The following is a 25,458-nucleotide window of genomic DNA, read 5'->3' on the forward strand; positions in this document are numbered from 1 at the left end:
GGGAGCCCATGGCTCTGCACGGGGAGGCTCGGGGTTCAGTCAGTGGCAGCTCAGGACTGGCTCTGGGTTTCACTGCAAGGCTAGAAATTATCTAGAAAATGTCCCGTTGTCCCCCCCCCCCCTTTTTTTTTTTTCCCAGAAGCACCTCTGTGACATAAACCCCACTGTTCAGCTGCTTTTCCCACTGGCAGAAAACCAGACTGGTATTTACTTTGGTCACATGCCTTACTGGTCAGACACGGCCACCACCAGTCCCGGAGCCATACTGGCATGTTACGGTGCTGTGAGCACAGCCGAGACGCTGCCCTGCACCTACTGTCAGCTTAAGCCCCACACCTCCCCAACTCATATATTTTTGTATGTATGATATGTATACTCATTACTCATGTATATCCTAATATACAACAACAAAAATAGTAATAGAAACAGATTAAACTGCGTGTTAGTGGTTAAAGCTGCGACAAGGCGTGGAGCTGCAGGTCCACACACACAGGGGAGATGACAGTGCCCATCTCCTGACAGAGACATCCCATCCCATGGCAATACAGGTCACCGTAAGCAGAGGTGTGTGCAAAACCAGGGAATGATTATTCCTGATTTCTCATGACATGCAAATGAAACACTGCCCAAAACCGAATGCCACCTTTATTCCACTTCAGTGGCCACAGCATCCCTGGCAAAACCCCTGTTAAAACATGCACACAAACCCACTGCAGGGTAAAATTCAACAGCTGTTTTTTCAAGTTATAATGCATTATTTCAAAAACTTGGCAGGTAGCAGGTTCAAAGGCTGTTTTTTGTGATCTCTTATCATAACAAAGTCTCCAACCAGCATAGCTTTGCTAAACAGCATGTCTGTGCAATGGGAAGCCGAGCTCAGCGTGCTACAGAGAGTTCTGCGGAGAAGCATCAGCATTGCACCACGGTGATGCAGAGCAGGAAAACCCATCAGGCTGTGTGAGACACACAGCAAGGCAGAGCCCGTGCCATCTCCCTGAGAGAGAAGGAAAGCACGCTGGACTTGCACTGAAGAGCCAGTGCCACCATCCCATCCTACTGCTTATCTAGGGAAGCAGCAGCACACAGAATATTTCCAACACAATATTAGAGGACAGAATGTCCCCACACTGGTACCAGCAGTACCTGGTGAGGCAGAGGCAGCGTATCATCTCTGAACAAACCCAGTGGCCCGCTCCCACCCCCAGCGCTCCAGGAGGATGAAAGGAAAATGATCAGAAGGGAAGAAGCGATGGAAATTCAAGTGGCGCTAATAAAATATTCCCTTTGGTGGAGCAGAGGCTCATGGGCACAGCCAGCTGCGGTGCGGAGAGCAGGGATGATGGGGAGAGCTGGGCCAGCGTGAAAGCAAAGCAGCACGAGGGTGAAGAAACATCTCTGCCAGCAAGCAGCGATTCTGAGAGACAGAGAGGATTGCAATTTTTTTTTTTCTGAACACGTGAAATACAAATACGCGTCACACCAGCATGGATGTAAAAAATCAGCACCAGCACTGCCCAAACATCCCCAGCGCTGACCCCAGTGCGGATGGGACATGAGGGGTCCACAACCCAGAGGATAGTTCTCCGACCATTAACCAGCAGGTCATGCTGGGGCTCAGCCCAGATTCGCTCCTCTCCATCAGGAACAATGAATTGGGAGTGAACGTCCCCAGGCAGAGGAGCAGGGTGAGCAGCCAGCTCTCCCTCCAACACAGCTCCTGAATCACTCCATGCAGTCCCCAGTGCTTCAAATCAGGGTCAGGCAGAGCAGCCCCTCCACGGAGGCTGGGCAAAGTTTCCGCTCTGCAAACCACCTGGTTGCATGGTTTGGATTTATCTACTTTCTCGCAAACACAAAATTGCTTTTAAAAAGGCCTGACACACAAATATCTCAAGCATCCATGTGCGTGTGAGTGTATGCACGCATACATCCACACACTGCAGCTTAAAGATACTGTGGATGTAATCACTTGAGTAAAGGCAGCATCTTAAACAGAAATATGTAACCATTTTGGCCAGGAATGAAACCAAAGCAAACACTCCCCAGCCCCAGCCCATCCGTTTAATCAGACTGAGCCAAGCGCCAAGCCTTTCCACAGTGCCCCTGAGCCGGGCACTGCTGGCAACAGGAACAAGGCAGAGCATCGCCTCGCACACATGGGAGGCTACTTCCAGAGCACTGTTTATAGAGCAACCATCTTTATTTTAGAGATAGCTTAAGTAAAGTAACATGCAAAGAAACACGTAAGAGTCTCATCTGCCTCAGGTTCCTGCCAATCCTCTTCTTTTCCCCCCTCGTAGCACAATGCGTTGGATGCCTGTTACACGTCCCTGTCAAGCACAGTGTGTGCATCCACGCTGCCTGTCCTTTGGCTGGAGCTGTGTTTGCAGATTTCCAGTGGGAAACGAGGTGCTTCACTTCTGAAGATTAAAACCAGGGCATTGCATTACGGGAATACCGTATGGCTCCAGTGCTCACCCCAATGTAGATGGGATATGAGGTGTCTGAAACCCAGAGGATAGCCCTCCAACCATCAACCAGCAGGTCGCAGCAGGGCTTAGCCCAGATCCACCACGAGGACGCTGGTGAGGACTGGCCACCTGCACTGAAGGGCTTTGCAGAACCTGGGTGGGAGGCAAGCAGCAAAATCACCTGCAACTTGCCATGATGCAAATGTGCTCTGTGCCCATGGGAACACATCTTCACAACAATCCCAGTGCATGACAACTCCTCTTCTGCAGCACCTTTCCTCCTGCTATATGTCTGACCTTCTCTCTCCCGTCTTCACACACGCTCCGTATTATGTGCCTGGCCAGATTCCTAGGGGTAAGCCTCAAATTTGTAGTTAGTACAAAACCCGCCTGAACTACAGACAAAATCTGTATTAAGTCAACTAAGATCAGAGGTCTGATCTTGCTGAGAGTATTTCATAAATCATAGGTTTTCTGTACCCCATGCACATTTGAACAACTCAAGTTGAAATACAGTCTTCAACTTAACAGCAAGGGAGACCTCAGACTTCAAAAACTGCAAGGAACACAATTTAAAACAAACCTTGTCATATTAAACGATTATTATCTTTAAAAAGCACTGTTATGTATTTACTAGTTTACCATGAACAAACGCTTTTCTAGGGAGTTTTTTGTGTGAAGATACCATATTCTTTTATAAAACTGACTCAAGTCTTATTTGCCCTGTCTTTGGAAATGTGCATATATTTCAGAAGAGGTTCTCAATGTCTTCCTCATTTAAAAAAGTCATGGAGAGACACAGAGCGATGCCATCGGCACCGCTCACGGCCGGTGTCCCAGCAGCAGCAGCAGGACCAGGGCAATGGCAGCGGCAGGGCTGGGGTGGGGGGCTGCGCTCCCGGGGTCACTGCTGGGGACCGCAGTGTCGTCTTTGCTTTGCTGATTCAGAAGCTGCTTGTTTGCGGAGGTGTCGTCCATATCCAGGTCGTATGCCAGCTCTGAAAGCAGAAGGAGAAGCGGTTAGCAGCAGGCATCACGACGCGCAGCACATCCTGCGCCCACCAGCACCAGGGTCCCCAGGGCAGCCCGTGCCAGCAGCTGGGGACAGCTGGGGACAGCTGGGTCCAAGTGTGGTCAAAGGCATCGTGACAGGGGTGGATGGGCCAGAAGAGCTTAGCAAACATGCCGCCAGTCCTGCCCCCAGCCCAGGTCCCAGAGTACCTCCCAGTACCCTGCACAAAACCCTATGCTTGGAAAGACTGAAAGCTCACAACTGTAAGAAAGCAAAAGAGATAAGGGGGCCTGGATTACTGCACAGCCACCACCAAAGAGAATCAGCTGAGCTTCAAAGCGGGTGTTCAGCAGTGTCTGCTCCCCAGACATGGCAAAGATGCGTGCAGGAGTGAGGAAATCCAGGCGAGCACAAACAGTTCCCCAAACCCAGAGCCAGCACAGGGCCTTGCTCCCAAATACCTCCTGGTTGGAGGACCTGAGGAGTTCTGCATTTCTGCAGTTTTATGTGTGCAAAATATGCTCTTTACAGCACTTAAATCCACCCATCCCCTGTCCACCTCATCAGAGTGCTCAAGAGTGAGGAATATGAATAGATCGCACATGGTGTTGCAAAACAGGGACTTTGAGGTGAAGCACATGAGAGCTCCAACCCAAGAGGTCCATTATAACAGTTTTGATAGTCTTGGCAGAGGAGCGTGACATTAACGGGGGAAAAGCTTGTGGCAACCCATCAGTGGCTGCAAAGGACCTGCTGAGCAGGAAGTCACACTCACCGTTGTCTCCCTGGGACAGGGAAGAATAAAAAAGCCCAAACAGACAATGTGGAAAGGGAAGAAACCAGCAATTCTCAGGGCCAAGAACAAAAAACAAAAGGTGTTTTAAGATGCCATTAGCCAGATCTAGCTGGTGCATTTGGACCTGCTAAGCATCTGGCCTGAGTGGGTGCACCCACGCTTGACTCAAGGCAATGGGTCCCTCGCTCCCCTTCTCATGCTGCTGCTGTCTCCTTCTGGGGTGCAGGTTTCTTGCCCAGATGGGGATCAGTTAAGCCTGTTCACCTCATCCCCAGAGCCTGACCTTTGGAAGTGGAGGAAGCTGGTGGTTTCCATCAGAAGAGACCCTGGCTCAAGCCTTTCACAAGCCCTGGTGGATCACCAGCATACTGATGGGTTTGGATCAACCCACCCCACCCCTGAGAAAGAATCCAAGAGGCTGAATAAACACTCTAGCTAAAAAACGCCACATCAATCCAATGAGCACCACTGCCAAGGCAAACAGGCTGTATTTCTTAATCAAAAATACCCAAACATTGCAAAACAAAAGCATAACGATGTTAGCGTGACACGTGAGTCAGCCCAGGCCATCAAAGAGGGCCAGAAACAGCTGAAAAGGAGCAGATACCCATGCACACAAAGGGCCAGGTGCAACCAAGTCCCACCTGATAAGCTCTGCCTTCTCTAGGAGGTTCCCACAAATATTGCCCTTCCTCTTCTCCACAACTTCCCTTTTTTTCTTCTTAAAGAGCACAGATATGCTGCTGTCCTCCAGAGCTGCACAGCCACGGGCAGAGCAGGGAAAGGTGCCACCCTGAAAGGGATGCACCAGGAGGCCACCTCTGCCCATCCTGTGCTGCTTTCCAAGCACAGAAAGAAGTCGTCCCTCAGGCACAAGGGATGTTCAGGCTTTGGGAAAGTTTGGGAGCAGCCTGGCCCTACCATCTTATTTCCCCAAGATAATTTCTGCAAAGTGAGTGAAGGGATTTTGTGTTAATAAAATCCCAGCAGATTATTTTGCAGTTGGTTGTTTTATACAAGATGCCTCAGCCAGTACGAGTGCTCAAAGCAAATACAGCCTGCCCTGGTGTGTTTTGGAAGGTGTTTCCACTCACTCCAAAGACTCCTAAAACCTAAAAGATGCCCCATGGCATGCAGTACCATAAGGCACTTCCAGGCCAGCGACCTGCAGCCGATCAGCAGAGCTTTTGGGGCAGAATAGTCTCTTATCGGACATCCTATCAAAACTACAAAAATCCACAGGAACCGAGTAACTACTCTTGCCTTCCATTTAGAATAGAAATTTGAATCAAAAGAGTGTTTCAGCAAGGTCCTTAACAGCACAAAGGGGTTTTGCATTCCCATTTAAAGTCTCATTCTGCAATGTAATTTACGAGATGCGAGTTCCTCTACGCTTTGCAATGCAGCAACTGAATCTTGTTGGAGACGTTCAGCCAAAGTGTACCAAAGTGATTGTTTCAAACATTCTTTTACATGGAAAATTTTCAAATTCCGGGATTTCACCTGAACTTGAGTAAGGGTAATTGTTTAAATCATGGCATTTCATCCAAATGGGAATGGCAACTCTCTCTCATTCATCCTCTTTGACCAAATTAAAGAGAAGGGAACAGAAACCCTCTTGTCATCAAGAGATTTGAGAGCTGTCTTCCTAGCCCTGTTTAACTGCTTTAGAAGTTTAGTGCTTGGGTGTGCCGTTTGTTTTCACTGTTCTTTCCATTGTTTCCTTCTCTGAGCTTATTTGTGCCCAACTGTATTTTTAGGCTTGAAGGATTTAGCCAGACATGTTTTATTTTGTACTAATAATGGATCCATAACTCTTGCAGATCCCTTTCACTTAACTTCTAATGACCTTTGGTACATCAGAGGAAAGTCAAATAAAAAGTATTAGTTTCTAACAGACCTGAGGTAGCTGATAAACCAGGTCCAGGCAATAACAATGTTATTTTTTTTATTTTATTTTTTTTTAAAGTGTTTCAAATCCAGGAATCCAAATTAGCAAATGTCCCTGACTTCTTGAGAGTGCTCTGTTATGGTTCCAGCCTTCATCAGGATCCCTGGTTAGCCCAGGTCCCTGCCGCATCCCTGCACCTCCTGCTCCCACTGCCACCGGGAGAGGAGGATCCCCACCGCTAGGGATGGAGGTGCAGGCTAACAGACTCTCACCTCGACATACGCCATTTGGGTCACTTCCACCCCAAACTCTGCCTTTACACCGCGAAACAACCAGAGAGGAGCTGCCCCTGTGCCTCCCCACTCCCCAGCTGTCTTCTGCATTAAATGTCTCCACTGCCCCAGCTCTGATCACCCACTTCATTTGCAAGTCTCTACTACAAAGTGGCCCGGTGGCCTGAAGGCTTTTTTTTTTTTTTTTATGAGGGAACACACACACACACACACACACACACACACACACAGAGAGGGATGGACGACAACAACATGGACAAACTAGAAAAATCTGTTTCTGTTTATAATCAGTTGGAGCCCAGAGGGTATTACCAAGAATCTGCACTAATTACATATTCAATCTTCACTCATTTTGGCCCCTCTTGTCCTCTGGGCTGCGGATTAGATAATCCCCTTAAAATAATAGTCAATCATTAGCCCTGGGTGGTTTTTTTTTTTTTCCCCCTCATGCGAGCCAAGCGTGCCGTGCTGTTTCCCGGCGTCCTCACACAGCTGGTGAAAGGTCTCCAGCCGAACACAAGCCGGTCCCTCCGGAAGCATCTTTTGTAACAAAAGCCCCTCTAACACAAAGCTGCTGCGCTGTGCTCCCGGGACAGCAAAAGCATCAATGGTCTCGCAGCGCCGATGACAAAACCTGCCGCCAGCTCTACAACACACACTTTCTGCATCCGCGAAATAAAGCGGCGGCATTTTTCCATGGATTAGGACTAGAATTAGGCATACTGACTCTGCATAAGCTTATTGGGCAGGAATCATTAAAAAGCTCCTCTCGCTGCGCCGCACTAGCTTTGGAGACTGCTACAAAAGGTGGCTGAAGTGGGAGGAGGTGGCTTTGGAGCTGGTGGGTTTGGAGCTGGTGTAAGTCCCACGGCAGCTGGCACAGAGGAAGCCGGGAGGATGAGTACTGGCACGCAGGCAGCGTTACAGCAGGCATTCCCATGCCAAATCCACCGCTGCCCACTGAGACACCCCTTTTCACCCCTCAAAGGACAACGTGGTCTTAAGTAAAGAACTGCCAGCAAACGCCACTCTGGCAAATGACCTCCAAGCGGACAGTGCCCGGCTCCCGCTGGCTGGCTCGGCTGCTGCCCAGAGCCCGGAGCCAGGGAATGTCATCCCACAGGCAGGCATCTGGGCTGCCCGCCTGCCAAGCCAGCCCCGGCAGATGGCTCCAGCGATGGACCTAATATAGTAACAGCGTCGTAATGGATGGCCATGCATGAAAACCGCTTGGCCGTGTCACTCGATAGCTCTGCTGGTGCCCCGTGCAGCGGCGACGGGTGCGGAGGGGATCCCCCTCCCCCCAGGAGAAACCATCATGCCTAACCCAGCGTGTTCACCAAAGGAGACTGCCGAGTGGGCCAAAGCGCTGGCGGGGAAGTGGTGATGGCCCTTGTTTGCAGATGATGGAAACTCTGTGGTGTGAAGGGAGTAGGGAATGGATTGTGACCATGTGTTTCCAATAAGCACAAAATGCATCGAGTAGAAATGTCAGAGACAAGTAAGGCAGCTTGGCAAGCTCCTGCAGCTCTCGTGGTAGGTTGTCGCAGCTGCCTGTGTCTGTCCTTCAGGACTTGTCTAGGAAAGCACATGCTACCATCACCAACAAGAATTACAATCTCCAGGGTGCATTGCTTTATTCGATTTTTTAAGTAGCAAGCCTCATCAGTGTGGGGAAAAAGTTGCCAACAGATGCAGTAGACACTGGCTGTCTCCAAAGCAAGACTGGATTGCTTAAAGGGAGAGATGTTTGAGTCAAGCCCAAGTTGTTGACTCATCGCAAGGCAAAGCATAAGAGCCTGTGATTCCACGGACCAGACCACCTGACCCTGGCTCCCAGCTCTCTCCACCTCTACAGCACCAACCACTTCACTCTCACAGGTGTTTGCACCTGAAATCTAGAAGAACAGTCCGATTTCATCCCAGACTCTTCCTGTTGGCACACCAAAAGCTTTGCTCACCTCAGCCTCCAGTCACCTGGCTTTCTCATGCGAACAGCTCATACTACAAACACAGCTCTGCCTCCACAAAGGCAACACCTGAACCAGTCCACGGAATTACACAGCACACATGGCCACAACCGCGCCGATACAGCCGGGATCCCCAACCCTCTGCTTCTCCAAAACACCTTCAACTCTTTCAAACACCTAGCCAAGCATGGTTTCATCTGACCAGGGAGGTTTTGCCCTCTGGCTTATTACCACTAAAATCCTGGAGCACCAACGAGTTTGCCAGTTGTCTCCTTGCACAACGAGCTGCAACAGCCCAGCCATAGGTGCGGCCGCGCCAGCGTGTAATTAAAATGCTGCGCCGGGGCTGGCGCGGTGCTTGTGTTGGCACGGCTGCGAGATCACCGAGAAGGATGCGCAGCATGTGCATGGTCTTGTGCCTCTGCTTTTCCACCTCCTCCACAGCAATTTAGGAGGTGCGGCTCTTGGCAATACAGATTTGGGAAAAAAAAGAAGGAAAAATCCAGCTCAACATCATCCTGCTGCCGTCGGCAACGTGGCCGAGGGAGCCTGGCACGGCTCAGCAGTGAGCGGTAAAACCGAACTTCCTAGGCAGAAACCCAAGGGAATCGGGTTTGGGATTGCTGATTTGCAAACCAAACCTTTTCCCCCTCCTTGCCTCTTTGACAGATCCCAGCTGGCGGCGTGCCACGGATGGCCCACAGCCTGCAGCGTGTGTTTGTGAGCAACCCAAAGACTGCAGGCACCACTACAAAACCAGCACTGATTGGGGGGAAGTTCCCCCAGGATTGAAGAAATCTGGAGGGCAGCAACCAGGTTGATTTGGGGGCATCAAGTCATCCATCCAGTATGGAGAGGAGAGGAAGCTCCAGCTCAGCCTCACACCAGGGGTGCAACCAGATGCCGCTCAGGGTACACAAGGCCATGAGCTCTGTGAGGCAGCCAGGACCCACACCTGGGCTCCCCGACCTCCAGCACTATTACAAAAGTCTCATCCATGGATGTCCTCAAGCTTTCCATGGGGCAAAGGGACAAACCACCCCCAAAACCCCAACACATCACATGCTACAGGCAGAGGGGCTGCACCATGACCCCAACTGAAGCAACTACATCCCCACCCCACCCTGGCCAGAGGCTGGTGCTGAGGAAGGGCTATCATTACGACCTGGGCCTATGTTTACTTTCCAAATGTTCTGATTAAATTCCTCTTTGCTCCTTGGTGTGCTCTAGATTTACCCTGAAGAGAATCTGGCATCTGCAATCGCATTAATCATTTTCCCTTTGGCAGCAAGTGAAAGAGTTTCTGAACTGTACTTGCAGCGAGGAGCCACAAAAACATGTTTAGCAAAACATGCTCATGTAATCTATTAAAAATTAACAAATCTCATTAGCATTATTAATTGGAAGTGCCGGAGTCCTTGTAGTTTGAAGATAAAGCATCATGCCCCAGTCTGACATCCAGCTGTATCATCCAGAAAAAGAGCTGCTACCTAAAGGAACTTTGGAGAGAAGAACTGAAAAATACAAAGCTAAATATGGACAGCCAAAAGCATCTACAAAGGCAGGAGTCAAGAAAGAAAGAGAGGAAAAGATGGAAACAGAAGAGGATGGATGGAATCGAAGTGATTTATGAGGTAGCAATATAGGACTGGCTCAAGCAATGTTCTTGCAGATCCCCCATGTACCTCAGCCCACCCAGACACAGAGTCACCCTCTCCCTCTTTGGAGACCTTCAAGATATAAACCTACATAGCGATCCCTTCTGATCCCTCTGCTGTCACCTGAGACATCTCAGGACAGTCTTGATTTTGGGAGGTAAGGGAACATTGACAGCAGAGCAAAATGAAACACTTTGTATTTCCTCCAGTGATTGAAAACAACATTATCACATCAAATTGGAATTTTCTTCTTCATCTTTGCTCCCCTAAAAAGCTCCCTGGATACGACCAGGACAGGCAGCTCTTGCTTGCTACCTGCTGGCCTTCAACTCTCCAAGGTCAGGACATTTAGTGACATTCATGGACTAGCAAGACCCACCAAGATGCAGTCCTCAGGGGAACAGCAGTTGTCCTTGCCTTCCAGATGCCAGCTGCTAAAAGCAGCCCTCAAGGCAGAAGGATATTTCTCAATGCTCGGTTAGAAAATTCCTGGTGGTGTTACAGCACCCAGGAACATCCGACATCTTCTTTGTGACTCACTATATGTGGAAACCAGACCTGAACAGGGCCCAGGCCATGGATTCCAGGGTTCGTGGCACTCATGCTCCCGGTAGGCAACCAGGAATGTGCCTCTTCCATCCGAAGGGGCCAGGTCTTTGTGCAATGTCTACGCTCAGTCAAAAATCCCTGGACATCCATCATTGCCTTACACTGGTAAGGAATAGAAAAATCAAAGGTAGCTGGTGTTTTGCTCCTTGAGCACACACGTAAGGAAAGCACCTGAGCAGCGCTCCCAGCCCGAGGATCAAACTGACAGAGACTCCACCAGGCTACAACTCACGATGCCAAGGAAAATACCTGGAGCGAGACTTCAGGTCATAAGTCAAGAATTTGGGTCGGGCATGGACATACCTCCTCAGGCCACAGGTAGAGCTGGAAGGTAGACTCAGACATGGCGGTGCACAGGCATCTGCTCACCCTGCTTCCACTCCTGGAGAAACTCCCTGAAGTTTTGTGCTCTTACGCTGCCCAGGATCGCTGGCGCGGATAGAGAGCCAGCTCCCCCTGCCCATGCCGGGGGGACGTTTGCACGGAGCACAGGCTGAGGTGAGAGAGCTGCCAAGGGAAGGGAGCTGAAGCTACAGCACCACCCAGCTTTTTTAATTGCGTTAAGCTGCTAAAATAAATAAATAAACAAACCCCTCGCCCTGCATTAAAACAACATTAAAGTGACTTCAGCCTATAAAAATGGGGGTAATGCAGGAGGCCCTGGGAAACATCACCATACCAGACTTTCCCACTTTATATAGAAAAAGAAGGGTTGGGTTCATAGGCTGGAACCTTTTAACAGCTTCAGGTCACGTTCCCTGAGCTGGAAGGAGCCCCAGTAACAGCCACTGTAGGCTGAAAGCAGGACCTGGCTTTGCACCGCCTTCTGCATGGCTGCAGAGACAGACTCAAACCCAGCTGCTCGCCAGGTGTAACATCTGACACACAAACAGGGCTGATTCCTGCTCCCTGCCTCCCTCCTGGACCATGAGCAAACCCTGGTCCCAAAGCACCAGTGGAACGATGGTGCTGGAAGCCAGAGGTGGGTGGCGGCAGCAGCTCCGATGGGAAACCCAGCATCACACCAGCTGAGCACTGGGACACCACAGCTGCGGTGCCTGGGCTGCGCTGGGTCCGTGCCATCACACCTGCTCTCTCCTGGGGGCCAAAGGGCTCCCTGCCACACTTGGGGATCCACGGATGGGATCTCACCAAACCACTGCTCAGGGCCGTGGGTGAGCTCAAAGAGACCACCTCGGCTGTCCCCACCCCAGGAGGAAGGAGTAAGGGAGGGAGGGCATCGGCCCCCGGCTCCCGCCCAGCACCTCCCTGGGTCAGCTTGTAGGTGGGTACCAAGGAGGGTACCAGGGACGGGGGGACACGGCTCACGTGGGAGCATCCAAACTGCTCTAGGGACACATCCATTGGTACATTGAGCAGTGAAACGAGGAGATGGCAGCGCAACAGGGCTCCAAGGTCCAAGTCCACGAATACCTCCTCCTCCTCCATCCTATCTCTAGCACTCACAGCTCACTCTCAGGAATGTCACAATCACAGTGGAAAATCAAAATAAAAAGGCTACATAATCCAGTTTGTAAATCCCTTGAAAAATACAAAATCCTCTCTAAAACGGATTACGGAGATTAGAGACAAGAGTTTCCTGGAAATCAAGAATTCCATTTCAGCCTCCCTCCTCTCCCACCCTCCCAGAAAAGAGATGGGCTCGTGCCCTGCACCACCCCATCACACTCTTCCTCGGCCATCACCCTGGCCTGGGGGAGGGAGCAACGGCATCTCCCTCTGGCCCCTGAAAACAGCACAGCTGCTGCTACCTGATTTTGCCCTAAGCACTATTTTGGAGCGTTATCTGCCGCATGTACCTGAGCCCATGGGTGCCATGCGTTGGTAGGACATCTGCCTGCACCAGGGAGAGGGGGAGATGCCTGCCAGCCTCCCGCGAGCTGTTTGGTCCATCTGTTTTCTGCACGGGCTCCAGGGGACCGTGCAATGTGCTGCCACAGTTCTGTGAGCTACAGGAGCTGCATGCGACCCTGTGGGTGCCCAGCAAAAGAATGTCCTCTTTAAATCAGGGTGGTCTTCCAAAAATCAAGATGTTTCTCTTGGCTGTGCCAATGGTGACAACGTTAGCAATGGGAGAAAGGTCAGACACTCACGTGCCAATGATACCAAAATATTTAGCAGCCATGCCATTACTATTCTGATACATTTAAAATCAGCATTTTGTTTAATATTTTGACTCAAGGTATCCAAAGTCAATGGAGGCAGGACAATCTTCTGTTAGGAATTTTTATTTTGTGAAAGTTTTTGTGCTTTTATTCTTATTTGGAACAAAAAAAGAAAAAGAAAGGGGGGGGGGGGGGGGGCGCGGATTGCAATATTAGCACTCCCAGAAGAGCACCCATTCAAGTTCCTGACCTGTTATTGCTCAAGGACTTCTGCAGCTGCAGCTGCCTGTTTGGAGCTACAGTTAGGTCACTTTGAATGATGCTCACAGAATAAGGATCAAAACACTTACAGCTTGATCAAAAGGACATTTTATGAACGTTGCAGCCCAAGCAAAGTGACGATGTGAATACTCACGTTCAGCCTAATATTAGCTCAGCTCAGTTCTAATAAAATTAACACCCATTTAAATAAGGCACTCAATTTTTATTTGTTTCATGTTTCTGTGCCTTATGGCTTTGAAACATATCCTCAAAACCTTTACATTACTCTGGGAACATCTAATTGTGTTGGGATCTGGAAATCAACAACTCTTCCAGAGGAACAAGGGGGGTTGCTGCTTTGTACCGTTGCTCCACTTGCTCTGAGCTGAATTTATCCATCAAAGGTTGGGGCTTTTCCTCCCACAAAAGAGGGTAACACAGTCAGACTCTTTCATCTCCCAGTAGGAATTACCACCTGTAAATAAACAACTAAAAACTGAACTACAAGCACCAGCAGCATCAATGCTTCTTTGAAAAGAGACAACAGAAAAAACAAAGCAGGGCAAAATCCAGTCTCTTTTCTGCATTTCACTTGCACATTAGAGGCAAAATGAACTTACCAGTCGAGGACAGGGGACGTCTTATTGGAGCAATACAGCCGTTTAACTGTTCTTTAGAGATATTCATCTCAAAACCAGAACAGAAAGAGCATTTTCCCCCCTTTTATTTATTTGTCTTTTTTTGTGCCAACTCACCTTAGCTGAAAAGCACATTGAGATTGTAATTATGGGAAGGCCTCATCTAGTAGATTTGTAAACTCAGCTATCGGCTTGAATTACTGGAATTAGCAAGGCTAATTTAATGTCACTGTTCAAAATAGCTCAGATTTGGAATTTCTTAATGGCCTTAGGAGAAGGAGTCTTTATGCATACTGCAATCTAGGCTTCATTCTTAGACTAAATTCCTTCTCATAGATTTTGTGAATGCCCTGTTTTGTAGCCAACACAAACTCTGTCCAGTAAAATAATGTAAGGACTCAGAATGAAAAGAGATTAGCTGTTCCCTGCTCCTGTTATTTTAAAGCAGAAATAACTTTGGCTTCTACTGATTCATAGACAAAGCTTGAAATGCAAAGCATGCTCAACTCCAGATTCAGCATGAAAAGGACCTTAAAATATTCCCGAGTGCAAGTAATGGACTTATTAGAGGGATGAAAAGAGGCACTTTTCACAGAACCCCAAGCTCTTTAGTCCTGTCATATCAATAATCTTGCTTAAGAATTTCATTCTATTTACATTTCTTTCCTTTCCAAATATCCTGCCTGACTCCTACGAAATACAGCATTTATGCTTTTAAAGTGTAAATTTATTTCTGTTAATGCTCAGTGGCAAGTGGTGTAAAATGTCTGCAGATCACCCAGAGCGTGAGCGGGTGCGACAGTGTCAGGATGGTGTGTGACAGGGAACAAGTCTGTACGACGACATGCAGTTTTACACCTGACAATTGAGAAACGGGGAGGTAATTTTAAAGACTTGGTTAAAAGCATCTTCTTTAAATAATGACAGTTGATTGTGCTGGAACTCAACGTACCTGCAATCTGTTCTCCTCTCCTTTTAACACCCACAAAAACAATGCTGACAGTGAGAAAAAAAGCTTTACAGGTATCAGGCTGGCTGTCCTTAAGCTACTAAAATATGCCTTTTTTTTTTTATTTTTTTTTTTTTCTACCCAGTTTGCTTAGTCTTTGCAGGATCGTTTAATCTAAAATCAGCACTAAGCAACCAGTGGCAATTTTTTCTCTTTGTTTGAAGCAATGGCTGAAAAACAAAGGTATTTCAGGAACAAATTTCAAAAGCCTGTGTAGAAACACCAGGAAAGCAGAAGGAGATGTCCCCTTCTTAAGGAGTAAGGAGAATTTTTTTTCTCCACGTGGCTCCATGTCCCCAGGACAATTTGCACCGGTCAGGGAGCGTTTTAGCATGGAGGTGTTAGGCTATATCTGCTCATGGCCCTCCCCAAGACAGCACTGGCAGACCAAAAGACCCCAAAACACTGTGATACCATGAGCAGCCATCCTGGGATGATCACGCATGGCATGTGGCAACAGCCAGTGATGATTTTCACAGACCTAGCTGTGTGGGTTTGCTCTGGAAAGGTGAAGCACAGCAATCGCGTGCTGCCTTTCACCCAAGGGTCTCAAAGCACGCTGCATGCATTAATTACACCCTCTGCTTTGCAGAGATCAATTAAACACTGAAGCCTCATGATCCCTGAGACCCAAGCGCCAACCTGCATTCACTAATGGCTAAAACTGAGCCAAGGTTGCAACGAGGCTTCACAAGAACTGATGGGCAAGCTGGGAAAAGCACCTCTGAGTGCCCAGAGTCACTTCACAGCAGCAGCCTCCTCCTCCTGGGATGCTTTTAATTCCTCCAGACATGTCCCAGCAAGTCCTCCTGTGAAGGCAGCCACTCAAGGTTTTGCTCTGAAAACACTCCTTATGGCAAGGCACGGAAAGCAGACACAGCAGGGTGCAGGGAAGGCGAGGAGCAGTCCCGTCCTGCAGCCATCCTCCAGTGCATCCACTCAGCCCCTATTTCTAAGGACGCCTCAAGAGGTCTCTGGCATTAGTGGTCATTTTTCCTAGTGATGAACTTGACAGCTCTGATGAGACATCCTGCATCCATGTGCTGAGAAGCAAAAAAACCCTCAGCAAATCATCCTCGTTGCTTCCTCGTGCGGTGCTGGCCACCGGGCTGCTGTGTCCCCCCTCCCTGGGTCGGGCAGGCTGCAGAAGATGACCCAGCTGCCTTTTTCTGCCCATCTTCCCACCACCTCCAGCCATGAGAGGCATCCCCAGCAGCTTTGCCAGCAGAGCCATGGGAAGGCACCCCAATATCCATGAGTACTTCAAGATGCTCCAGAAACCGCCCTCGCTGCAGCGTTTGCAGAGCCGGCGTCCTTCGCTGGGTCAAACTCACACACATCGCACAGGACTTGTACAGCCCTGGTCCTGGTCACTCTGGAGGCCACTCCCGCAATGCTCCAGCCAAGCAGCAAAACCCTCTCTGCCTCTCGCTTCCCCCATTTTGCTCAGTTTGGGCTTGCTGGATGCCTCCCCATCTTTCCGCCTGTCCGGATGATTTCATGTCCCCTCGGAAGCTGGTCAACCCATTTGCCCAGGGCACAGGTGCCAAGCAGCGATGGATTGAGACAAGCAGCCTGCCAACCCATGAACATCTGCTGCCACTGTTTCTTTAGCAACAAATGCCTGAATGAAATAGGTGACAAGTGCATTAAAAAAATATGATACCTGTGCAGTGGAGAGCTGAAAGGCAAAAGGAGATTGTCAGCCCCTGCCGCTAACAAAAAGTGGTGGCTGTGCTGCAGCTGCAGCCTGGGAAACCCATTAAGACCACATGGGGTGTCAAATTGTATGTAACAGGAGTGCAGGGCTTGCAGGCACTGCGTGACGGCAGCCCCACAATGGAGCTGGGCGGAAAGTGGGTCCAAAGAGACCAGAGATGACAGGAGTTTCTCAGCACATACCTGCCTTTGCCTCCCAAAAATGGGGAGGAGCAGGTAAACGGGCCCTGCACAGCCCGCTGAGGAAACGCAGAGACGCTGGGGGTCTGCACAGCCCCAGAAAGCCTGAGCTGCAGGTCAAGGCAGGGCAAGAAGTATTTCCCCCTGTGCATCCCGTCCTGCTGTGGGATGCAGAGGGGGAGATGCCCAGGGAGGCATCCCTTGGAGCAGGGCTTGCTATGGGGGCTGCATCTGTTTGCTTTGCTTTAGGGTTTGTGCTGTCCTGCAGCCATTCAGTCCCCCAGCGTAGGTTTCAATGGGTGGGAAGTGATTTAGGAACCTCCAGGCAATCCCACACCGTGGTCCCAGTTACCCTGTATCCTACATAACAGGAACTGGTTAAGTATTTTTACAGACAGGTTTCTGCTCCTTAATGTACATAACTGGTCATAGTCTTACTGCTATTAGCAACTAAAATCACTCTCAAACCTCTTGCTTTCCAACCCAAGCAGAGCAGTTCTTTTTGTTCAATGTCCTTATTTTTGGATTTTATCCTTTTGTGGGTAGACAGAACCATTTTTCTTTTTTCCACATTTTCTAATGAGTTCTGGCGGTAGGAAGCTGTTTGTAAATCACACAAGTATTTGTTTTACTGGAAACATCTGCTTTAACACATTTGTCTTGAAAAAATGTTTTTTTCTTTTTAAACAAAGGTATTAAGCTGCAATGTAAATTGGGCACATCTGTTTATGAGTCACTGCAATAGCACTGCCTCCAATCCACCAGATCACACGGATCTCCAGGGGCCTGATCCAGCTGAAATTGGAAACTTACAGCTCGCTCTGCTCCCTTTTCCGGTACTACTCTTCCAAAAGTATTGCTGCCTGATTTAATAAATTAAGGCCACTAAATAAGAAAGACCTATTTAGCATCTGCTAATAGCATTAAGTGCCTGGCCCAGCAGACACTTAAGTTTCAGCAAGATACTTAAGCCAGTGCCCAAGTCCACCTATACCCAAGGACTGAGTTCAGTGGAATTCTTTGTGTGTGGGGGATGCTCACAGCTGGGGACTCCAGGCTTCACCAGACCTACCTCTGCCCACAGCACTGTGCCACCTCTGCTGCCTTCAGCTGCTCAGTGATCCCATTAAAAATATCTAGAGAAGCAAACTAGCGCGAAAGGGATCAGACGAACCTCCAAGGTCAAAATCTGACCCACCAGCCTGTACTTGTTCACTGAAAAACCAAGGGATCAGCAGACCTGGGGCACCAGTCCGGGGCCCAGGAGAAACCATTCAGCTTTGTTTTCTGGAGTGGCTGAAGAGCATCCCCCAACGCTGCTGGGGTAAATAAAGCATCTGGGGGGTGGGAAGGGGAAATCAAAACCAGCAAGGAGATGCCTGGGGTGGGGTAGATTCAGGACCTTCAGCCCCACAAAATCCAAATTGCCCAGACACACACACGCCACCAGGACAAAGCCTTCTGACTGCCACCAAAGCCTGCAGAAGGGCAGGAACGTCCCACCAGAGCCCAGGAGGGCAATGCCGTGCATGCAGACCCTTTCCTCCCTGCACTGGGCCACAGCGGCCCCCCCTGGCACAGCCCACCTGTCTGGGACAAATGCCTCCCGCAACAGCACCAGGCTCCCACCGTGACACCCCACCCCACCCCCACCCCCCACCCCCGCCCCTGATATCTGCCACTGCCCCGCTTTTGGAAAAATCAGTTCATTAGCGACAGCACCCCTGGCTGTGCATAGCTATGTGCTGGCTGCATGGTGCTGTGCACACCGTATAGAATCACACAGAATGGGGTGGGCTGCAGGGGGCCTTAAAGACCACCCAGCTCCAACCCCGCCATGGGCAGGGACCCCTTCCACCAGCCCAGGTTGCCCCCAGCCCCGTCCAGCCTGGCCTTGAGCCCTGCCAGGGATGGGGCATCCACAGCTGCTCTGGGCAGCCTGCGCCAGCGCCTCACCACCCTCACAGGGAAGAATTTCTTCCCAATATCTAATCTAAATCTTCCCTCTTCTGATTTATAGCCACCCCCCCTTGTCCTATCACTACCTGCCCTTGCAAAAAGTCCCCCTCCATCCTCCCTGCAGGCTCCTTTAGGCACCGGGAGGCTGCGATAAGGTCCCCCAGGAGCATCCTCTCCTCCAGGCTGAACAACCCCAGCTCTCCCAGCCTGTCCTCGTACGGGAGGTGCTCCAGCCCCCAATCATTTTTGTAGCCCTCCTCTGGACCTTGACTGTCTTTTAGGTCTTTTCAACGTCAGAAATAAAGCTGCAAGTGCCAGGAAGGGAAATGGAAGGCGACAGCACTGAGAACAGACACTGGAGCACTACGGGGAGGTTTGCCCTTAGCGGCCAGGGGAGAGCAGAGCATTCTTCCACATTCTCTGCACTTGCCTTAGCAGATGATTTATGTGGACAAGGGAAGAGGAAGAGATGTTGCAGGCTGTGTTCTGCGCTGACTTTGGGGACCACACCACTTTTTTTTATTTACTTTTTACTGGAACGATCTACATAGAACCAGAAGAGAACGAGCAAGTGTACCAAAGCTGCGGAGCAAGCGGCGGACAGTTATCAGGGAGGCAGAGGATATTACTCAGACTCTCATAATAACCACCAGCTCCCACCTGCCAACTGCAGTCTGCCTAACACAAAAAAGTCTGAAAACAGGCTGCAGCAGATGTCTGCCTCCCCATGCAGGAAGCGTCTCCAGTATCCACGGGACACAAGCAACTCCAAAATAGCTTTGAGTCCAGCAATTTTACACAGGCTCCAGATACTGAATTAAAACAGGAAAGGGGGGGTTGCAAGGGGGAGAAAAAGGATGTGTATCACATTGCAGTTATAATTTACATTTTAGAAAGCCTGCTAGGACTCCTGCGCTGGACTGAGATGGCAACAGGTGCCCTGGCACTCTGTTCAGCTGCCGAGCCTGACACAGCCAGCCAGGTCCCACAGCAGCCAGCAGTACCTGCCACCACCGTACACACATCCCTGCACAGCACGGCACAGAACCACCGAGGGAGCAGCCAGCCAAGGGGCACAGCAGCTCCCTGGGCATGCAGCAGTGCACAGGGTCCTTCAGCATCCAGAAAAGTGTCAGCCCCAAGGCGCCACTTCAGGCACAGCTCCTGGCTGCTCAGAGATGGGATACGGCAGAGAGGGCCCTTGGAGGAAGGAAGGTGTGGGAAAGAAAAGGTGCTGTTGGGTTTGCATTCAAGTTCTGTGCTGGGTGCACATCCAGCCTCCCATGGGAGGGGAAGGCAAAGCATCATCCCAGGGACCCCAGGAAGCAAGAAGCAAACAAAAAGCAGGAACAGACACCAAGATGTTGTTGAGAGCCCCAAATACCATTGAAGACATTTTCTGAAACAGAAGCTGGTCAAAGTGCCAGATTTCCATTCCTACAGAAAAGGGGGAATGCACTACTGCTTCAAAGCAGAACAAGGGCAAAACACATCCAAATTTTCTGTTGTATTAAAAAAAAAAAGAAAGGCAAGTTGACATACTACTCCAACAAAGTCTAATCAATTCATTTGGATTTCATGTTTTTTCTGTGGTATAATTAAAAATGTAATCTCAAGTGGACTTTTAGACAAGAAGCCACTCTGGAGTGAAAGCTGACAGTATTACCTTGCGGTATGGGCAAACAGGCTGTTCCTGCATTTCCCTGCTGCAGGAGCAGAGAAAGATGTTTCAATTTATTTCCAAAACAAAAAAATCCCATCAAAAACTCTGGCATGTTTCACCACATTCCAGTTCCAGCAGAGAGGCATTTTGCAACACAAAGTCTTCCCACCAGAAGGTTTCCAACCTGCCTTAAAAGCAACATGGGGGGAGGTTAAATTTTGCAGTTAAGCCACTTTTGCCCCAAGTGAGATGCACCATAGACCCCTAAAAGCTGGCAAGGCCAGCAAACTTCAGAAGCACTCAGCTGCCTGAAATTTGTTGATATGGCAGAAAGCCATCTGGGCTCTCCTTGGAGCCACAAAAGCCCCAGGGCCAGGAATGGATGGCAGAGGCAGAGCACAGCCCACCGGCAGCCACCGCGCAGGACAGAGGACATCCCTCCTCCAGTTAACAGCTCATCCATCCCCGCGTGCGAGGGGTCGGGGATCTGCTGGAGGTCCACCTGGGAATCGGGGGAGCCAGTGCTCAGACGGATACACCTGGTTCAGTTCATGTTACTCCTGGTGTCAGCTCCGGCAGATGTGCGTGCACAGGTCAGGGCTAATGCACAACAGTCGAAGATAGCTTCTGCCTGATGGATGATGAATCCCCCATTTCTGGAGCGCACGGAGCGGTGTTGACTCGGTAACCGACTGCGTCCTGGTAATACACTGACCGATGAGTGATTTGCAGGCCGGACCCAAACGCACACTATTTTGCAGTTTGCAAAGCAGGTGGTGGAGAGAAGAAAGAAAGAAACATGGATTTAAAACACTCATCCTGAGACATTTCTCTGGAGGAGCATCCTTCTCTCTCTTTCTGATATCTTTTTGGCAAGGACTAAAAAGACAGGCTGCTTTCTGGGCAGGTCTGCGCTTCCTTCTGCTGGAGACCATCCACCAGTGCACTTGAGCCCGTGTACAAGTCCAGCGTGGTCTCTCCCTTGAATTAATTTTGAGAGCCTCATCTCAGGTAACGCCTCATCCTCCATCTGGGCTACAACCCATGACTTTTCAGGGTTTGGAAAGATCCAGACATCTTCCAGATATTTAACTCACAGCTTCATCTAATCAGGTTTGATTAGTTCATAGATAGATACACTTATATTTATGGAAAGGTGTAAAAACTCATTTTCAAGAATGCAATGCTGTCATCTGCAGCAAGTAGGAACCTGCTGGATCCTGGGTAAGGAGATCACCGCCATGTAGACTCTCACTCAACCACATCTAAGTAAACACCAGCTCCCCAGAGCCTTCAGTTGCTGCCATAATGCAGTGCTGCAACTTGCACTGCTAGGTCATTGCCACAGTATCCTGTACAAAAACAAACACATTTGTTCAAAGCTGAAGAGGAAAATGAGAGATCAGTTTTTTAAGGCAGTTTGGAAAATCTCAGCATTTCCCATCTTCTTCCCTTTAGGGCTCAAGAATGCTCTGAATGTTGTACCCAAAAGTTTTCCAGTAAGTGGTGGCTTCCATGAAACATCATTTGTTTTCTTGGACATCTCCCTCAGTGCAAGATGACGGACAGCAATGCAGCAGCCACAGCTGAGAGCCCAGGACCCTCTCCTAGACACTTTTAATGAGACAGGGCCACCTGTCCCAATGTTAATTGTGTCTCCAGTTAATCACATAGTTGTATTTCCCCAAGACACCTGAGCAGAAGCACGTCAAGCTCGTCCTAAGCCAAGCTGTGTTCAGTACGTCCTTCATGGCCCTTGGTTCCATGAATTTGTATTCTTGTGTCTTTGACTGCATATGACTTTTGGGTGTCCCCACTGTGTGACATTCCCAGTGGCCCATAGCCAAATTCCCAGCACCACGGCGAAGTGCACCAAAGGATCCCCGTCTTGCTGACCCCAGCCTTGTGTTCAGCTGGTGGCTGCGATTTCTGAGTAGCACCACCCGGCAGTAGCTCAGCTATAGTGCTGTCCCCTGCCTGCTGCCCTTCAGCGGTGCCCAAGGTGGTCACAGACACCTGAAGCATAAGATGTGACAAATTGCAGCATGATCCCAAGGACGGTGAGCTAATACGGGCGCTCAGCACCCACCTGTCTTTGCTCTCATCTGGGCTAAAGACAACGCAGCGAGGGACACTGATACAGAGTCCACCGGGAAGGGATCTCAGCTGGACCAGCTTGCCTGGGACCGCAGAGGAGTGGAAATGCTTCCAGGGGAGAAGGTAGTCCTTCGTCATCCACATCCCCCATTTTCTGAGACCAGGAGCCACAGCAGCCATGGGGCAGGAGCGGGATGGCCCTGCCTCGTGCCTGCAGGATGTCCCCACGATGCTTTACAGCCGAGTGCTGGCATACTGACACAAATGCTGGGCACATGCCTCAGCCAGCATGGCTGGGCCACGCTCCAGGGCTGGAGCCCTCTCCTGCAACACCCTAAAGCCTCATTTATTACATCCCCGTAATCACTTTGATCAGCTTACCTGCAGTAAGGCATTAGTAAAAGCCAAGGCACTCCTGAAAGGGGTACCCTCTCCTACGTGAAAAGTCAATCAACATGTTATATTGTTATCAGGCTCGCAGACAAACCTTTCTTTGTATGACAAACTGTGCAGATACGATGCCCTGACTATCAGCGTAAGGTTATCTTGTCGGTCCATTAGCAAGTAGCACCTGGTCTGCTTCTGTCTGAAGTATTTCTTTATTGTTGCCCCTTAAAAGGAAATCTAGTTAAACTATTTTGTCTCTCCACAATGAAAAATGGCACAAGAAGAAAAGCAAGTTTGTATCCGAGTCAGAAATTGTGTTTCCCAGCCTCAGAAGAATTCATGTGTTTTCAGCCACAGAAAAACAGATTCATCATCCTTTAAAGATAAATATGACTATCACTATTGCACCTGGGCAGATTTTTGCATGCTTGAAATTGTTTTGATGTGTAAAGTCATGTAAAATGCTGCACTTGGTAACAATTTAAAGATACATTAACTCCTAAATTACGCTGTTGAAAAGTACCTCCTTAGACACTCTGACACTGTTATGCAAACTTGCAACCTGACTACAGGGTAAACCTTTTGCCAACGGACTGGCATTATAAACATCAGGGACCGCTAAGCAATCATAGATTTTTCAAAGACTTTTGTGCATCGGTACATGTAACAGCAAAAGCATCATCTCATTTGAACTCCAATGCGTCTCCAACCCTTCAACCTCACCCAGTCACCCTATACTGAGACCAAGAACCGGCCTCATCTGCACTGATATGGGCTTCCAAAAGAAGGATTTAGGCCAACGTCTGCTCACATTGGCAATGTGATGCATGTGATTTATGGATATGAGGATATCAGGGATTTACCTGCCCTCCACTGATCTTGCTTTAAAAAAACACTGGTACCTCATTCTTTGCTTTGGGTCAGAATAGACCGAGGCAGTGGAAGTCAGCTTCTAAAAATACTGGATACAAATTGCTCAGGTGGGCTTGGATCTGCAACCTGTAAGCACAACACTGGAGGAGTTAATTTTTTTTTTTTTAAATTAAGAAACATTGAACCAGAAAAGTAGGAGTATGGGATTAATATGTTCAGTGGATTTACTTGCTGATTTCATAGCTGGTTTTTGCATGTATGTAGCTTTTCTCAAAGTGCAAACTGATTCCAGTAGATGAATTTCTAGTTCTTCAGCTGTAGACTTGCTGTTTCTTTGGACGAACTCACAGCACAGAAGTTACAAGAACCCTTCAAAACGCCTACATTATGGACAATGAGAGGCCTAGAAGAGTCACAGAAGTACAAACAACCAGCTGAAGGATGCTATAAACAAGCCCATCTCTGAAAGCCACCAATAATTTTCCCAGTCTGTCAATAAAAAAATCATTTTTGCTGACGTCAAAAGTGAATTAATGAACCTGCCACTCAATTAGAGCTTCAGCCAAGTGCTATATGTGATTCCCTCTTCATCTTCTAGCTTGTATTTGGTCAGTGACAAAGAATTCTTGACTTCCAACCAAATCTTCATTAAAAGGAGAAATTTCAACAAACACAAACACTTGAAACAGAAAAGCAATAATCAAGCTATTGCACTGTTTTAGTTGGTACAATTCCAGCTGTTCCATCAGGATAATCTAGCTGACATTTGGCCTCATCATTTTTTTCACCCTGAGACAGGATGGATGTCTTGTAAAGCAGTATGTTTCTGCTATCCTTGCTTCAGTCAAGCATTCAACAGCACCCTCTTTGGAGAAAAAAAAAAAAGAAAAGGGGGGGGGGAAAGTTGCTGCTACAAAAATTGCAGTTTAAATTCCTAAAACTTCTAGCAGAATAGAAAAATCCAGTGGAAGGATTCTGCGTCAAGAAGGATTCTGCGTCAAACTGACACGGCTCACCCTGTCACAAGAGCCAAGGACAGGGCACCTCTGTTGTCGGCTGAGCAGAGCCACGCACAATAAATATTGATATTGTACGCACGATATTTTTCAGTAGGACAAGCCAAGCCTGCGGGCTGTACAGCGGGAAGGCACAACAGCCACGTGGCCCCGTGCTGTCAGCAAAATTCACACAGACAGGGACATCTTCCACCTGTGGAAGGAGTAATTCAAAAGTCAATCAGGTATTGTCTTTCTCTGCAGACAGATCCAGACATCCCAAGACTCAGCACTAAATGGAGCAGAGCAGTATCAGCAGGTACTGTCAGCTCAGATAGGGCTCCCTGAAGGCATTTGAAGAGAAGCAATCACCATGATAAAGGTTGGGAAAACATGATCTTGTAAATATTTTAACTACTGTTGGTCTGTCTCCCAGCCCAGGCACAGGCACAGCGCACAGTGTGAGCCCTGGCAGACTCTGATCACTCCTCCCAGGTTGGGACCAGCCCCTTTCCAGCATGAATGCTCCCTTCTAAGGAACCCTTCCCACAGGAGCGGGCTGCAGAATCCAGGAGGACTGCACCCAACGCGACCCTGCCTGGCACCCCAGGCTGCCACGCACCTCAGCAGGGAAACCCACTGGTACCCACGTGCTCCCCAAAATGAGCATCCTTCTTGCACCTCATGAAAGTGCAATTCAAATGTCATCATAGCAGCAGCATCTCCTGTTCCCTGCCACAGCAGGGGGTGGAAGTAGCTCAGATTGATGGCACCTCCAGAAATAAACCTGGGAGAAAACGGGAAGGTCCCCAAAGGCTGAGCCACAGGAATGACATCTCAGCACTGAGACC

General features: G+C 49.1%; 1 protein-coding gene across 1 annotated transcript in view; it reads right to left on the minus strand.

Moving 5' to 3' along the window:
- Positions 1 to 2,176: 2,176 nt before the first annotated feature.
- The window catches only part of GPC3 (glypican 3), a 154,933-nt gene continuing 131,651 nt past the window's right edge, over positions 2,177 to 25,458 (minus strand). Inside the window, exon 8 of the mRNA XM_055818337.1 lies at positions 2,177 to 3,469. Coding sequence (XP_055674312.1) covers positions 3,294 to 3,469 — 176 coding nt within the window. The 3' untranslated portion in view covers positions 2,177 to 3,293. The remainder of the gene's footprint in view (positions 3,470 to 25,458) is intronic.

Source organism: Falco peregrinus, chromosome 13 (genome assembly GCF_023634155.1).
Source record: "Falco peregrinus isolate bFalPer1 chromosome 13, bFalPer1.pri, whole genome shotgun sequence".
In the NCBI taxonomy this organism is placed as follows: domain Eukaryota; kingdom Metazoa; phylum Chordata; class Aves; order Falconiformes; family Falconidae; genus Falco; species Falco peregrinus.